General features: G+C 43.8%; 1 protein-coding gene across 2 annotated transcripts in view; it reads left to right on the top strand.

Moving 5' to 3' along the window:
- The window catches only part of galnt2 (UDP-N-acetyl-alpha-D-galactosamine:polypeptide N-acetylgalactosaminyltransferase 2), a 92,464-nt gene that overhangs the window by 69,739 nt on the left and 4,553 nt on the right, over positions 1–18,172 (top strand). For both annotated transcript variants that reach the window (XM_036956100.1, XM_036956101.1), the window contains exons 4-12: positions 11,047–11,145; positions 11,440–11,507; positions 12,047–12,112; positions 13,354–13,475; positions 14,739–14,826; positions 15,315–15,402; positions 16,411–16,514; positions 17,247–17,373; positions 18,033–18,125. In XM_036956100.1, coding sequence (XP_036811995.1) covers positions 11,047–11,145; positions 11,440–11,507; positions 12,047–12,112; positions 13,354–13,475; positions 14,739–14,826; positions 15,315–15,402; positions 16,411–16,514; positions 17,247–17,373; positions 18,033–18,125 — 855 coding nt within the window. The remainder of the gene's footprint in view (positions 1–11,046; positions 11,146–11,439; positions 11,508–12,046; positions 12,113–13,353; positions 13,476–14,738; positions 14,827–15,314; positions 15,403–16,410; positions 16,515–17,246; positions 17,374–18,032; positions 18,126–18,172) is intronic.

An 18,172-nucleotide genomic window follows, 5' to 3' on the forward strand; every position in this document is an offset into this window, starting at 1 on the left:
GTCTCGAGTGAGCCATGTTTCCATGAAGCAATAAACGTTAGTCTCTTATGTCTCTCTGGAATGCCACCCTTGCTCGGATTTCATCAACCTTGTTGTCAAGAGACTGGACATTGGCGAGTAGTATGTTTGGGAGTGGTGCGCGATGTGCCCGTCTCCAGAGCCTGACAAGAAGACGGCTTCATCTGCCCATTTTACGGCGACGTTGTTTTGGTTTGCCGACTGGGATCCGATCCATTGTCCTGGGTGGTGGGCAAAACACAGGATCCGCTTTGGGAAAGTCGTATTCCTGGTTGTAATGATGGTGAGTTGACGTTGCTCTTATATCCAGTAGTTCCTCCCGACTGTATGTAATAAAATTACCTGGGGTAACAATGTAAGAAATAACACGTAAAAAAACTAAATACTGCATAGTTTCCTAGGAACGTGAAGTGGCCATCTCTGTCGGCGCAGGAAGTGTGTGAAGCTCCCAATTGTCTCGCTCTCTCAAAAACTGCTCAAAGATCAAAGTAAGTGCAGGTCCTCTGGGTAAAAATACAGGCGTATAGATGGCTTATTGTGGGGTGTCATGATGGTAGATTGATAGCGAGTTACACTTCCATTTTCTTCCTAGTTGGAGCAGTTGATGATGAATCGATGGTGATTGTAGTTCTTTATATGACAGGGGGGTCTAATCCTGGATGCTGATTGGTTAAAACTGCATTCCAGCGGGTGTCTATTCCACAAGTTACTCAAAAGTCGTACAGGTACTGAACTTGGGAGTCCTTCCAAATGTCCACCTGCTAAAGCTATACCGTTGAAATGCCTATTTACTCTGTTCCGTCTCACTGCATAATCCAAAGTCTCATCAGCCCAGCCAGGCAAATTATAAATTATAAATGATCAATAGAAAACAGGTAAAATGAAACGATGTGCTGCTAGTTTGCGGTCTTTCCAGCTTCAGTTTGAAGTGATTGTGTAAGGTTTGTTGTTGGCTAGCTCCTCTGAACCACAGTGTCCTGACGAGAGTGCACATTTTCTATGCCAGGCGAAATCGTGCATCATTAGCTTATTTTAATGGATGTATCCAAATAAATGTCACTAGACAAGAGCATAAACTAACGCAAATAACAGAGTAACAGCTACTTTGCTCTTATTCTGGCTGCACTGTTTGATGTGGCTGTAAGTAGCTAGCAAGTAAGGAATAAGAACATTTGCAGCCAGTATGGCAACGGAACATTTAGAACAAACGGCTGGGTCGCGTCTCTGGCAGCCGGACCGATAGAATGGACGAGCAGCTGGCTTAGGTAGCAACCCTAGATTTGTGTCGGGACTATATCTTGTGGAAGGATGAAATAGTATGAATAAATTCATCAAAATATTATTTTTTATGAAAATATGTCAATCATTATTTGAATATGTTGGTAACCCGTTGTATAAAAGTGATAATGCCCTTGAAGCCGGTGTTTGGAGGACATATTTGCACGGTTTGCCGAAACTCGATTTCGTCTTGGGCCTAACAACACCCGTGCCAATATATCTTCCAAACACCGGCTTCGAGGGCATTATCACTTAATTGTGGTCCAACGATGTCAATGTCCCGCTTGATTTATGTCTCTGGATGGTCCAGGTCAATAGAGCTTAGATAGATACTCCAGAGAGAACCTTCAGATAACAGGAATCCTACTCTGGAAGAGCTTCGTCCATTACCCCTGTCAGTTTGACATATTCATCTCACTCTTGTCATCCAGTTAAGAGAATCCCTGCTTTTTTATTTGCACCTGGAAACCTCTGTGGCCTCTCTCTTATACCCTCGGATTTCCATAATGTTTGAATTCCGGACTATACAAAGCAAATTAGCATGAGATTTATCCTCATGTGTGTAATGGATTATTTATCTCTTTTGGGAGGGTGTACATGGCCAAGTGGGTTGGTTTTTGAGTAAAATGGCTGTGACTAAGGCAGGTGCCCAGGGACTTCCCCAATAATGCAATATCATATTGAACTGGAAGTGCCCTTTACCGTTTTATATCTGATGCCCAGTCATCTGCCACTGCTTTGGGTATTCTGATGTCGAGGCCTTTTGGCCCCGTGGGACACAGTGTGTTACAAGAGAAAATATCGAAGAGAGTGAAGGGGTGGCAAGGGGCAGGATGATCCATCAAAGTGGATACAATTTGACAAAGGACGGGTTGTAGAATAGTGGGGGAGCACAGAAGCCAATGTGTTGGAATGCTAATGAGAGGGAGCGGTCGGTGGCTGTAACAATGTGGCTTTCCCTCTCTGGCATTCTGATCAATGTTTTCTGGTGGCCCAGGAGTCGCCCCTGCTCCACATTGGTGCCCTCATGTCAGCCCAGGGAGTGGTGCTCAAAGGTACAATTGATTATCCTGTGGTCTTCCCCCCCCCCCCCCTGTGCTCCCCGGGACCCAGAGCACTATCCCTGCCCAGATGTCAGGACAGGAGGGCCAAATCCATATGTCATGAGTAAGTCGAAGAGTTGTTGTTTTGGGCTTCAGCGGTGGATTGAAATGTCTGCTACTCCTTGTAAATGGAAACATGGTGTCTGGTATAGGACTTGTGTATGTTGATAAGATTACGCCACTGATTCCTGGCAGGTTTTCGTGTTATTTTTCTGATACTTTACATAGCATGGACCAAATAGGACATTGGCCAGATGTAGCAGGCATTGAAGCAATGTTTATTGAGCTACAACATTTTGATTTAGCTAAAATATAACATAACATCTGATAAATATTCTCTACCATCGATGCTCGTGGGTCATGTTGACAGCAGTGTTCTTCAGTGGCCATAAATTAATATATTGAGGTCAGCATTTCTGCCACTCTGTGAAAACACTTTCTCCCGCTTTCCCATCTGGCTGATGCAAATATAATAGTGGGTGGGCACTGGGCGATAAACAAAACAAAAATCTCTGGAAATCGATACATATTTATAAGTCATTGCCGTCTGCAATTAAAGCCTGATTATTCAAAAACATGATTATGGTATTTGTGTGAGTAAAATATGTATTTGTGTGTCACTTAAAGCAGTTGCCTCTAGAATCTAGACAACTGCTCATACTGTACCTGCAAATGTAATTGGAATTTTGGGCAATCATTCAGTTGACAGTAACAAATATAAAATGGCAATTTTTAACCATCCACAGGTTTAATCATCATTTTCTCTGCATAATGAATTATTTTCCTGTTCATTTCTCATGACATTTTTGCTGGACTTGGACAAACATTCTTGTCCCCGCATGTTCTAGATTAATCAGTAGCTTGATTACGGTTGTTCCTGAAGCTGCAGGACAAATACATTCCAGTCCAAAAAATAAGTAAATTGTGCTTCTTACATTAGATGGTGTTCTCAGAATTAATGTAAAATATCCAATTTATATACAGATTTTGGAATCACTAGGGAAAGCACTATAGTATTACTTAAGTCACCAGTAAGTAACGGTTTGGGGAGGCCTGTGGTGTTCTTAGCTAACACAGAGTTCACCATCTCTCGTTATCGTCTGTGGGTCCCACGAGCTAAAGAGCTGGAAGTTACTCAACTCTGTCTCTGCAAAGTACCTAAAATATGCTCTCGAAGTTGTAGGATGTGACTATCTCATTCATGTTTACAATTGGCTCATTAATCCCCCTCCTCTCCCCTGTAACTATTCCCCAGGTCGTTGCTGCAAATGAGAATGTGTTCTCAGTCAACTTACCTGTTAAAATAACAGATAAATAAAATAAAAATAAAAATGTGTAATACACTAAGCATTTAGCCACTCCACCATACTGTACATAGGTATGTGGTTTATGACTGGGGCAGGTATGCAGGAAGTCTTGTCAGAGATGTCTTTATCAGGAGTTGCAGTTCAGGAACTGACGCGTGCTTCTGGCTGTGGTCAGTGCGTCTGCAGGAAAGTTCTCCAAATGGAATGCAGGGTCACATCTCCTGCCAATATTGCAGTCATCAGGAACCAGACTGAAATATTAGTCATCAGAAACCAGGCTGAATGTGAACATCGATATTTCAGCTTTTTGTCTTCTCTCCTCTGTTGTTATGTGGATGAGTATTGCAATGAGTGCTACAACAACAGCACACTCATCTTTGCTTTCTCCCAAATGCCCTGTTTTCAGCTTTCACCCTATCCTGTTAGTCTTAAAAAGGAAATGGGGAAGAATTCACAGTGATTGATTTGTTTACTCCAGAGGTACCGCATGCTGATTTAATTTCCCATGTGTCTGTAGAGAGCTGTAACTTCTAGGAGGGGATTGAATTGTATCTCTCACCCGTCAATGTGCCAGGTTCACAGTATGTGCTCCGGTGAAAATTATTTAATGCTGAAGTCTCTGTATACATAGTTGCTGGATATCAGTGCCAGGGGGTGGCACATTGATTTGTTTGCTTCACCAGCTTGGCTCCTCTCACTGTGTGTGTGGGTTGAAGTATGTGAGGGTTAAATCTATGCCGGTTCACCATATATGGCTATAGTTGTCAGTGTATTTGAATCAGGGATAGGTTTCCTCTGTAATTGACATTAACGTGGTTCGGACTGATATGATTCGGTGAAAACAATCTTTATTGTGCATATTGGTTTCCATGACACTACAGGATTAGGCCAGTGTCTTTGAAAGTTTCATGTCTTCTTCACTGAGAATTGAGTTGCGCTCTCCCAGTGCCTGGCTGAAACAGTTGGCATGCGAGTGAAAGAGGACCATTTGGAGGACCATTTCTCAACAGAGTGCATCATGGGTACTTCCTGTTTGAGCTTCTAGTTATGGAGTCATGATCTGATTTTCAAGATGAGGGAGGACCTTGTATGCTTGCTTGTGGTCTAGGACTTTATCACCTCTAGTGGCGAAGAAGACGTGTTGATGGAAGTCGGGCATTACAAGTCTTAATGACGTAGAATTAAAATCACCAACAAAAAGGAAAGCAGTTGCATGGTTACGTGCTTGTTTATATTTTTTTCTTTTTTTTTTTTACCTTTATTTAACTAGGCAAGTCAGTTAAGAACAAATTCTTATTTTCAATGACGGCCTAGGAACAGTGGGTTAACTGCCTTGTTCAGGGGCAGAACGACAGATTTGTACCTTGTCAGCTCGGGGGTTTGAACTTGCAACCTTCCAGTTACTAGTCCAACGCTCTAACCACTAGGCTACCCTGCCTCGTATAGTTCGTTAAGTGCCAGGCTGTTGATTTTCTCGTCCTGGTGTGTATATGTATGTGTATGTATGTATGTATGTATGTATGTATGTATGTAAATACATACATACAAATGGGTCTACATGCACAAGTTCTGGCCTGGTTTAGTTCTTATCTGTCGGAAAGATATCAGTTTGTCTCTGTGAATGGTTTGTCCTCTGACAAATCAACTGTACATTTCGATGTTCCTCAAGGTTCCGTTTTAGGACCACTATTGTTTTCACTATATATTTTACCTCTTGGGGATGTCATTCGAAAACATAATGTTAACTTTCACTGCTATGCGGATGACACACAGCTGTACATTTCAATGAAACAGGGTGAAGCCCCACAATTGCCCTCGCTAGAAGCATGTGTTTCAGACATAAGGAAGTGGATGGCTGCAAACTTTCTACTTTTAAACTCGGACAAAACAGAGATGCTTGTTCTAGGTCCCAAGAAACAAAGAGATCTTCTGTTGAATCTGACAATTAATCTTAATGGTTGTACAGTCGTCTCAAATAAAACTGTGAAGGACCTCGGCGTTACTCTGGACCCTGATCTCTCTTTTGAAGAACACATCAAGACTGTTTCAAGGACAGCTTTTTTCCATCTACGTAACATTGCAAAAATGATGCAGAAAAATGAATCCATGCTTTTGTCACTTCTAGGTTAGACTACTGCAATGCTCTACTTTCCGGCTACCCGGATAAAGCACTAAATAAACTTCAGTTAGTGCTAAATACGGCTGCTAGAATTCTGACTAGAACCAAAATATTTGATCATATTACTCTAGTGCTAGCCTCCCTACACTGGCTTCCTGTTAAGGCAAGGGCTGATTTCAAGGTTTTACTGCTAATCTACAAAGCATTACATGGGCTTGCTCCTACCTATCTCTCTGATTTGGTCCTGCCGTACATACCTACAGGTACGCTACGGTCACAAGACGCAGGCCTCCTAATTGTCCCTATAATTTCTAAGCAAACAGCTGGAGGCAGGGCTTTCTCCTACAGAGCTCCATTTTTATGGAATGGTCTGCCTACCCATGTGAGAGACGCAAACTCGGTCTCAACCTTTAAGTCTTTACTGAAGACTCATCTCTTCAGTGGGTCATATGATTGAGTGTAGTCTGGCCCAGGAGTGTGAAGGTGAAGGGAAAGGCTCTGGAGCAACGAACCGCCCTTGCTGTCTCTGCCTGGCCGGTTCCCCTCTTTCCACTGGAATTCTCTGCCTCTAACCCTATTACAGGGGCTGAGTCACTGGCTTACTAGGGCTCTTTCATAACGTCCCTAGTGCGTCACTTGAGTGGGTTGAGTCACTGATGTGATCTTCCTGTCTGGGTTGGCGCCCCCCCCCCCCCCCTTGGGTTGTGCCTTGGCGGAGATCTTTGTGGGCTATACTCGGCCTTGTCTCAGGATGGTAAGTTGGTGGTTGAAGATATCCCTCTAGTGGTGTGGGGGCTGTGCTTTGGCAAAGTGGGTGGGGTTATATCCTTCCTGTTTGGCCCTGTCCGGGGGTGTCCTCGGATGGGGCCACAGTGTCTCCTGACCCCTCCTGTCTCAGCCTCCAGTATTTATGTTGCAGTAGTTTATGTGTCGGGGGGCTAGGTTCAGTTTGTTATATCTGGAGTACTTCTCCTGTCCTATCCGGTGTCCTGTGTGAATTTAAGTATGCTCTCTCTAATTCCCTCTTTCTTTCTCTCTCTCGGAGGACCTGAGCCCTAGGACCATGCCTCAGGACTACCTGACATGATGACTCCTTGCTGTCCCCAGTTCACCTGGCCGTGCTGCTGCTCCAGTTTCAACTGTTCTGCCTGTGATTATTATTATTTGACCATGCTGGTCATTTATGAACATTTGAACATCTTGGCCATGTTCTGTTATAATCTCCACCCGGCACAGCCAGAAGAGGACTGGCCACCCCACATAGCCTGGTTCCTCTCTAGGTTTCTTCCTAGGTTTTGGCCTTTCTAGGGAGTTTTTCCTAGCCACCGTGCTTCTACACCTGCATTGCTTGCTGTTTGGGGTTTTAGGCTGGGTTTCTGTACAGCACTTTGAGGTATCAGCTGATGTACGAAGGGCTATATAAATAAATTTGATTTGATTTGATGTACTGTGTATATACACACACACACACACACACACACACACACACACACACACACACACACACACACACAGTTGAAGTCGGAAATTGACATACACTTAGGTTGGAGTCATTAAAACTTGTTTTCAACCACTCCACAAATTTCTTGTTAAAACCTCTTTGGGATAGGCATACTGCTAGCGCCCGGCCTTGACAACATCCGGTGAAATTGCAGAGCACGAAATTCAAATGACAAAAATCGTCATACGTATGTACAGTGGGACAAAAAAGTATTTAGTCAGCCACCAATTGTGCAAGTTCTCCCACTTAAAAAGATGAGAGGCCTGTAATTTTCATCATAGGTACACTTCAACTATGACAGACAAAATTAGAAAAAAATCCAGAAAATCACATTGTAGGATTTTTTATGAATTTATTTGCAAATTATGGTGGAAAATAAGTATTTGGTCAATAACAAATGTTTCTCAATACTTTGTTATATACCCTTTGTTGGCAATGACAGAGGTCAAACGTTTTCTGTAAGTCTTCACAAGGTTTTCACACACTGTTGCTGGTATTTTGGCCCATTCCTCTATGCAGATCTCCTCTAGAGCAGTGATGTTTTGGGGCTGTTGCTGGGCAACACGGACTTTCAACTCCCTCCAAAGATTTTCTATGGGGTTGAGATCTGGAGACTGGCTAGGCCACTCCAGGACCTTGAAATGCTTCTTACGAAGCCACTCCTTCGTTGCCCGGGCGGTGTGTTTGGGATCATTGTCATGCTGAAAGACCCAGCCACATTTCATCTTCAATGCCCTTGCTGATGGAAGGAGGTTTTCACTCAAAATCTCACGATACATGGCCCCATTCATTCTTTCCTTTACACGGATCAGTCGTCCTGGTCCCTTTGCAGAAAAACAGCCCCAAAGCATGATGTTTCAACCCCCATGCTTCACAGTAGGTATGGTGTTCTTTGGATGCAACTCAGCATTCTTTGTCCTCCAAACACGACGAGTTGAGTTTTTACCAAAAAGTTTTATTTTGGTTTCATCTGACCATATGACATTCTCCCAATCTTCTTCTGGATCATCCAAATGCTCTCTAGCAAACTTCAGATGGGCCTGGACATGTACTGGCTTAAGCAGGGGGACACGTCTGGCACTGCAGAATTTGAGTCCCTGGCGGCGTAGTGTGTTACTGATGGTATGCTTTGTTACTTTGGTCCCAGCTCTCTGCAGGTCATTCACTATGTCCCCCCGTGTGGTTCTGGGATTTTTGCTCACCGTTCTTGTGATCATTTTGACCCCATGGGGTGAGATCTTGCGTGGAGCCCCAGATCGAGGGAGATTATCAGTGGTCTTGTATGTCTTCCATTTCCTTATAATTGCTCCCACAGTTGATTTCTTCAAACCAAGCTGCTTACCTATTGGCTTACCTATTGCAGATTCAGTCCTTTGACAGCTCTTTGGTCTTGGCCATAGTGGAGTTTGGAGTGTGACTGTTTGAGGTTGTGGTGTCTTTTATACTGATAACAAGTTCAAACAGGTGCCATTAATACAGGTAACGAGTGGAGGACAGAGGAGCCTCTTAAAGAAGAAGTTACAGGTCTGTGAGTGCCAGAAATCTTGCTTGTTTGTAGGTGACCAAATACTTATTTTCCACCGTGATTTTCTGGGATTTTTTAAAATTTTTGTGTGTCATAGTTGTACCTATGATGAAAATTACAGGCCTCTCTCATCTTTTTAAGTGGTAGAACTTCCACAATTGGTGGCTGACTAAATACTTTTAGGGGTGGCATTTGACCATCAGGTATTCCAAGACAGGTGAACAATGGGTCGAGATTTCCATTGCGCTAGAGTCGGCATACCATTTACTGTAGATGAAGAGGCATACCACTCCCCCTCTCAATTTCCCTGAATCCGATGTCCTGTCCACTCGGGGGAATGGAGAATCCATCGAGTTGGATAGCCTTCACCTTGCCAGGGCTCACCCTCTCTTGCCTCTCTTTCGCCGGCGTTTCCTCTTGGATAGCCTGAAAATTGAGTCGGAATTACACAGAGAGACCACGGCAGATGCGATACATGTTGTGCAAAAAAAGTAATGATAAACGCCAGAAGTATCACAAAATAGCAAAGTTGTTCCGATCTCGCAAGATGACAACCATACATTACGGTGCCACCTTTCCTGTCTCTGCACTGCCTGCAGCTGTCTGCCCAGCACCATCGAACACTTAGATGAGAGATTCCGCCTCCTCTGATTCTTGTCACAACAGATGCCTTTTATTTATGTGTCCTTTTTTTGTTGTTGACCAGTTTAAATTGCTTGGCTTCTTTAATCTTCAGACAGACCATTAACTTGGATGGCAGTAGACATGGAGGCCGCAGGTCTTAATTGGAATGTTTTATGTATTGTCCGTTGTCGACCCAGCGTGGACTCGGTAACCGCTGTCTGCTGTTTTAGCCACTCTCTCCAATTCTAATGAAGCGTTCTCAGTGTACACTGCCGGATACATATTTAATGAGGGAGGTGAGCCAGTTACATTATGAGGCGCTGAACGGCCTGCACGTGAGGCCACCAAAGGACCAGGCAGTAGACTATACAAAGCAACTCATCAGCTGTGCTTGTTTTTCATTTGTGCTTGTCTTTTATATCCCCTCCCTACAGTATATTGTTACTGACACCTCATTTTAATTACATAGCTCAGAGGGACCTACATTACATGCCATACATGAAGTATGAAGCCTAATTGTTGTCTGTGCAATGAAAAGGGAGTGCCACAGTTTTTTTTGATGGTACAGCAAGACGGTGTCAAGGGCTTGGTTAAGCCTGGGATGGTTTACTAGACTGGTTTAGATCCATTTGAAGAACAGAGAAGCAGCCTTCAGCATGGACTTTAATGTGAATGCATTCCTAACAGTAATGTAGGTTAGGAATTTAAGTATTTATATTTTAAATACTTATTTTCTGTGTATTTTAGTATTTTCAAATGACGTGTCCAATTCACCTTCTATTTTCAAATAGCTTACTTTTTTCCAAATAAATGTCTAATACCCCTAAGACCAACCAGACCTGGGTTCAAATGCTTGGGGTATTTTTTAAATATTTGTATTTGAAAATACACTGAGTATTTTCAGTATTTGAGTATTTTTCTTGGCCCGGATGATACAGTACTTGCTGTGCTCTGTACTATGTGGACTACTCCCATAGTTGACCTCTGCTCTGGGAACTATGAGCAGCTATTTTTTGCCTGGAGTGATTCCTGCTAAGGGAGTGTCGTGTCTTGTCTTGTAACTCCTTTAGGAAGCATTGATTGACGTCAAAGCCTTACTCTTGTCCCTCCATTTCTCCATCTTCTCTCCAAGGAGGCTCGTCATGGGCAGTCTCTGTGTCGATGGGTTTGACTTGGGGAACCTCTATGCTCTCACCCATACTCAAAGCCGAAGCTGCTGGTGACTGGACTCTAGCGGATTAGCCCATCTCTGTCATATTGAAATCTTAAGGGGCTTGTCTGAGCCTCCATCGCTTAAGCAAGCAAGACTTGCTGTCGATCACATCTTCACCAAACCGTCACAAGAGTGTGTGCAAAATAGAGCCTATTTTTATGTAGGATACAGATCGAATACATTGGTCTGGGTCCGGAGATTTAAACTCCAAAAGCTAAAGTTATTCAGCCAGCGTGTTGGAGCACACAACACCAGCTAATTTTAAAATCTTGTTTAAAGGTAGATAATTGGTCCTTTTTGGCCATTGAGTGTGTTTTCAGTGCCCTAATCAATTTGCGTGTTTTCCTGTCTCCTTCAGCTGCCGGCATAAACAGTGGAAGACTGAGCTGCCTGCTTCGAGTGTGGTCATTACCTTCCACAATGAGGCCCGCTCAGCTCTGCTCCGCACCGTAGTCAGGTGAGCCCACACACACACACACACACACACACACACACACACACACACACACACACACACACACATGCCAGGAACACCAGTTTGTGTCAAGAACTGCAACACAGCTGGATTTTTCACGCTCAACAGTTTCCTGTGTGTATCAAGAATGGTCCACACACACACACACACACACACACACACACACACACACACACACACACACACACACACACACACACACAGGCTAGGCCTGGAGATACTAACCCATGTCTAACCCTCTCCCTCCCTCCCTCCCTCCCTCCCCTCCCACTCCAGTGTTCTTAAGAAGAGTCCCCCACACCTTGTCAAGGAGATTATACTGGTGGACGATTACAGCGACAACCGTGAGTTTCTGTTTGATGAGTGGCCTTAACTCTCTCTCTTTTGCCCTGTGCCTCTGTCACTCTGGATCAGTACTGGCACTGGTTTAGAGGTTCCAGGCCCTTCTCTCCCCCACCACCCAGTCTGTAAACTAAAGCCCCTGTCCTGAACCATTGTCGAGCCTCCCTCCCTCTCAACTCTGGGTGACCCCCGAACCTAAGGGCACATGCCTCTTGCTTGGGCTTTGATGGCTGTGCACTCCAGACACTTTAACAGACATCACGCCTATCATATGTGTTTTTATTTCCCTCCATAGTTTTCATCAAGGTCTCTTGTTGTACATTAAAGTGTTTTGAGATAGATTGAAGCTACTTTGATATTTGAGTCGTTCTAGAGTTGTTGTCCGTCAGTGTCTGGGCCACTCCGTAAACCTTTGGTCCCTCTTTATATGATACAGAACTGAATGAAGTCTTCATAAACCCATTACAAGGCCTATATAGATGTTTCTTTGACATGTATATAGATGGTTTATTTTAATAACCTTTGGTGTCTCGTGGTTCAGCGGAGGATGGAGCCTTGTTGGGGAAAATTGAGAAGATCCGGGTTCTTCGAAATGATCGCCGAGAAGGTGAGTGGACAAATGGGAAAAGGAATAAAACTGTTAGTTGGAAATGAGTGGTCAGGCTTCATTCATCATAGTATTTGAATCCCATTTTTATTGACCTTGTCCAACGCTGCATGTACCTTAATCAGTGATTTGCCAGTTGTAAAAGCAGAGAAATATTATTTGGGCTAGGAAAGGGTTGAGTTTAAACAGAGTCCTGATTGTTAGGGCAATTCTCATGAAAAGCACTGAACAGGTTTATAGGGGCCAACGGGGAGAAAATATACACTCCAGAACAATGAAGAGTTTGTAACAAGCAGAGTATATTTTTGAAAAGTGCTTTGTGTGCTGTCCAATAGAAAGAACATTGGGCCAAAAAATACCTGGCTGCAGTCCTCTGTTCATTATCGCTATCTCTGCAAAACTGATTACCTCATTTACAACTCCACAATCGCACACTGCCCCCTTCAACCAATTAAGCATGAATTTAATTATCGAACCCGGGATCAAAGAAAGTTAATATGAGCTAGCACTTCAGCAAAGATACTAGATGACTTCAGAAGTCCATTAAAACTTACTAATTAAATACACTGAGTGTACAAAACATTAAGAACACCTTCCTAATATGGAGTTCCACCCCCCTTTTTGCCCTCAGAACAGCTTCAATTTGTCAGAGCATGGACTCTACAAGGTGTCAAAGCGTTCCACAGGGATGCTGGCTCATGTTGACTACAATGCTTCCCACAGTTGTGTCAAGTTGTCTGGATGTCCTTTGGGTGGTGGACCATTCTTGATACACACAGGAAACTGTTGAGCGTGAAAAATCCAGCTGTGTTGCAGTTCTTGACACAAACTGGTGTTCCTGGCATCTACTACTATACCCCGTTCAAATGCAATCTTTTGTCTTGTCCATTAACCCTCTGAATGGCACACATACACAATCCATGTCTCAATTGTCTCTAGGTTTAAAAATCATTCTCCTCCAATTCATCTTCACTGGATAGATCAAGTGACATCAATAAGGGATCATAGCTTTCATCTGGTCAGACGATGTCATGGAAAGAGCAGGTGTTCCTAATGTTTTGTACACTCATTGCAGCTATCACTTTAATAATTTAACCATATTTTGGTGAAATGCACATCCCAAACTTCAGAGAACCGGTGTTGGGCAATAAGTATACTTCGATAAAGAAGTTAGAGCCTCGCACACATGAATAGCCCATTGTGTATTTGTAGATTACATCATGTTGTTGACACCTCCACAGGTCTGATGAGATCTCGGGTGAGGGGGGCCGACGCTGCCACTGCCAGTGTTCTCACCTTCCTGGACAGCCATTGCGAGTGTAACGAACACTGGCTGGAACCGCTGCTGGAGAGAGTGGCTGAGGTCAGTGTGTCCCACTGTCACAGAACACACACCTGACATTGAGTGCTGCTCACTGCGCTGATCTGTTGAGTTGTTGTGTTTACAGAGAGAGGAGAGCGCACCTGGAGATTTATCAGACAGGCAGGAAGACAGACACAAAGACATGCAGACACTGGCAGGGGGCAGGTGGACAGGGAGACAGACAGACACACACAATGACAGACGGACGGACGGACAGATAGACACACTGGTGGATAAACGCACTGACAGACATTGGTGATTCAGAGGGGCTGAGAATAGCACAGGTAACGTTAGACACACTCAAGGTTCTTAAATGGATACACAGACAGAGGGACAGTTTGGGGTTCAGCCAGGTAGGGTAAACATGACTAGTTGCTAAAGAATGCAATATCGACAAGCTTCAAGAGTATTATCTACTGTACGTGTCACTCAGTTGTGGGGAGGAGCTGCCGCACCCTCCGCTAGCAAACAAGTGCATTGCACCAGGACGTGCATCCTGTTGGGCACCTGCCCAGCAAGGACAGTTCAAAGACACACACACACACACGCGCTTGCAAACAAACAGAATAACACAGCCTTTCAACCCCTCTTGAGTTTTCCATGATTTTTTACTGTGTTCACTTGGCTTCAACACTTGTTTACTGCTGTCAGGTCTGAACACAGTTTAGGAAAAACTAAGTAATATGATTTAATGAGCTCTAACTCACCGTTGGTTTGACCAATCTTCCATGGAACACTGTCACTGCTGTAGTTCTGTTGTTCCAACAAAAGACTTGGAATAGCTCTGCAATGATTCAATCCATCTGATTTATGTCACTCTCAGCAAATCATCCACTTCCCTTTTGGAAATCTATTTGTGTTCTGGCTGCGTTAGGCTTATATATTTAAGTACAAATTTGGGCAAACGTTTGACTCGCCGTAGATCTGTTTTGGACTAACTTTGTTATAGCTTTTATCCAGTGTCTGGATTGAAATGATGCAGTAGTTTTACTGAATATTTCAGTCCTTCAGTAATGCTGAATTCAAATCCAGTGGACAGTCTCTCAATTGGTTTGAATTGAGAGACCACCTACCTCTGTTGCCCCCATGCCCACCCCATAAAATAATTTGTGGCTTCTTTCGGTTAAAATTAACAGTTTTGGTGGCAGAGGGGCCTGGATGTTGGGAGTCTTTGTGGACAGCCTGGAAAATAATGTAGCAAAATCTAGCGGAACACTCTGGATCTTTGTGTCCCATCTTAATCTCTCTTTACTTCTCCAACAGGACAAAACGCGAGTTGTTTCCCCCATCATCGACGTCATCAACATGGACAACTTCCAGTACGTAGGTGCCTCGGCCGATCTCAAAGGAGGTAAATCCCCCTCAATTATGCCAGCAGCTTTCCTTTCCTCTCTAGGGCAGGCTGGCCTTTAGGAAAATCACACTGCAGTTTTCCACTCGGTGCCCAAAGTCACCTTCTGCCAAAGATGTCTAGGTTTTTTGGTGTGTGTGGCTGGCTGGCTGTGACTGCGCATGTGTGTGAAAGCAAAGAAGAGAATAAGTACATGATAAATCTTGAAAATGGGAATGCCCTTTGGAATGGAAGCTATTTGATTGATTCGTCCAAGGATATAGGCAGATAACATTAACACGGTGTCGTTGTGTATTCTATACGGCTTATGAGAAGTGTTATGTACAGCCATAAGAAAATAGAGGGAATGCCACAGATATGTGATGTATCAGATAGGCATTGTGTTATATAAGTTTTAGTAGGAATACAATCACATCTGACAACCAGCGCAGCTTTTTCCTGTTGTCAAAATGACTCTGTACCTGGTGTGTGTGTTTTTCCACCTCTAGGATTTGATTGGAACCTGGTCTTCAAGTGGGACTATATGACCCTGGAGCAGAGGAGGGCACGTCAAGGAAACCCCACTGCTCCAATCAAGTAAGCCACCCTCTGCTCTGTCTGTTCTTTCTGCTGCCCTTTCCTGCCAGCCTCACCTCTACTAATAATTCATAGCTACGCATCTGGGCCTGCTGGAGGAGATGCTGAGGAAGGCAGCATTAGATGTCAGTATCAGTGTGCAGCGTCAGAACTGAGCACTCTGGGGAATACGGGCCAATGCTCCTCAAAAAGACCCGGAGCCTTTGAGCCTCTAAGTCCTGTTTTGTCCCAGACATCTACGGTGCCGTATGACGAGTGCAGTAAACAAAGGCAGAGGTGATTGAAGATGTTCGTATCATCTTATCCAGCTTTGTCTTAAACTGTGTATGGTGATAAGGGAGAAGAGATTTGATGGGGATATTGCTGTTAAAGGATAGATTTAGTACATTGACCTATTTTCCTGCAATTCTATCACTTGTAGATCAGAAGAGAGGGCAAAAACGTTGATTCGTTCAATCAATATGAGCTCACAGAAATGATTGTTTAACTAAGTAACCCAATGTCAGATGCATTCTCTCAGTGAACCATGGTTTACCAACAGAGGGCAGCATTTAATCGATATCCAAAGGCTAGAATTTGAATTTGGCCCTTAATTTCCTAAAATGCATTTTGTTCCTCTTCGCTAGGTGATGGTAATTAATCCAAAGAATGACAAGTCATTTTTCATAATTTGTTTTGTTTGAAATCTTCCACTAGAGCCATGGATTTCCCAAAAGTTAATTTAAGAGAGAACAACAGCAGACTAGTTCAAGATGCACATTATGTATTTCTTCCTTTTGAAAACAAAATGGCCTCTGAGCAGAAGTGGTGTATTCTTCCCTCCAGACAGCCAGAGGACAGGACACCACATCCCCTGCTGCTGCCAGGTTACAGGGCCAGGCTCTGTGCATCACATGCTGATGAGAGGATTGTAGGAGAGCTAAACTTGGCTTGACTTTGCTTAGTCTGTCTCACAGTTTTGTCTCATGACCCTGACGAACTGTACTTTCGGTCCTACCTCTTTCTCAGGACTCCCATGATTGCCGGCGGACTCTTTGTCATGGACAAGGACTACTTTGAGTTGCTGGGGAAGTACGACATGATGATGGATGTGTGGGGCGGAGAGAATCTAGGTAATAGGACACAGAACACTAGGAACGCTTGAGCTTGTTTGACATTGTGTGCCTGGGGAATGGGAGAGGAAGTGTGCCCCAAGTGTGCCCCACACTACCTTTTGTTGGATTGGTTTATGATGTCCATATGTCAACCAAGAGTTGAGGAGAGATGGACTGCATCACTTCTTCTTTTTATAAGAAAGAATGTGTTGATCCCAAATTGATTGCATAGTCAATTTACACACAGCTCTGACACACACTTAATCCACCTGACATGCCACCAGGGGTCTTTTCAGTCCCCAAATCCAGAACAAATTCAAAAAAAGTGTATAGTATTATATAGAGCCCTTATTGCGTGGAACTCTGATCCATCTCCTATTGCTCAAATAATCAGTAAACCAAGTTTTTTAAAAACTGATAAAGCATCCTCACAACACAACGCCTCTCCCCTATTTGACCTAGATAGTTTGTGTGTATGTAGTGATATGTAGGCTACGTGTGTCTTTAAAAAACCAATGGATGTAGTTCTGTTCTTGTCTATTAATGTTCTGTATAATGCCATGTTTCATGTTTTGTGTGGACCCCAGGAAGAGTAGCTGCTGCTTTTGCAACAGCTAATGGGGATCCTAATACCAAATATTGACATTGAAGGTACCAACCGTGGGAAGTTATATCACAATGAAATGTAACTCTAAAACCTTGCCATAAACCGTTATATTAATATGTGTGTTTTGTGTTTGGACATTGCAGAGATCTCTTTCCGCGTGTGGCAGTGTGGCGGCAGTCTAGAGATCATTCCCTGCAGTCGAGTGGGACACGTCTTCAGGAAGCAGCACCCATATACCTTTCCTGGGGGCAGTGGCACCGTGTTTGCTAGGTGACTATTGATTGTCCCTGTGATGTGATTTAGACTCGGCTAAAGTCTGCCCTCTTCGGTCCAATATGTGTAAAAACCTATTCTACATACTGTCATATAACAACCAACCAGAATGACGGTACATTAGGGTTTTGAAATATGAGTCATAAAGAATACCCACTGTACAGGCTAACAACTAGCAATTGAGTTATACCACTAACTTTACCCTTGTTTTTTACCCTTATTTTCCCCTTTACTGTTCTCAAAGATACAATGAAATTCAAGCTGAGGCGGCGGGGTGAATACCTGCTAGCCAAATGACATAACTTGCGGTTGTAGCCCATAGAGGGCCTGTTTCATTCCTCTGAAATTCACATCATAATACCTGCTGTTCAAGTCTAGCTGAGCTGCAGTCATTAAAATAGAGGCGCAGTCAGAGCAGAAGCCTCAGCTCTGCTCTCATCTTGGCTTCACCCCTGCAGTGTCAACACTGTTCAAGTATGCATCACATCAGGGTGATTCATCAATGCGATGAGAGTGAGTGAACATTCCTTCACTGCCAGTCTGTCACACAGCACTGGAAACCCCACAGATTGCCAAGTCTTAGGATGTGTGCTCTTTTCTCAAAATAGTCGAGGAAGTATTGTAAGTATTCTAACGTGGTGTCTGTCCGTCCACAGGAACACAAGGCGAGCAGCAGAGGTGTGGATGGACGAGTTTAAGAACTTCTACTACGCCGCTGTGCCCTCGGCCCGAAACGTGCCCTATGGCAAGTAAGTGTCCTTTCAGACACCGTTCTTCCCATGATGGCATCGCAGAC

This window comes from Oncorhynchus mykiss, chromosome 20 (genome assembly GCF_013265735.2).
Source record: "Oncorhynchus mykiss isolate Arlee chromosome 20, USDA_OmykA_1.1, whole genome shotgun sequence".
Taxonomy (NCBI): Eukaryota; Metazoa; Chordata; class Actinopteri; order Salmoniformes; family Salmonidae; genus Oncorhynchus; species Oncorhynchus mykiss.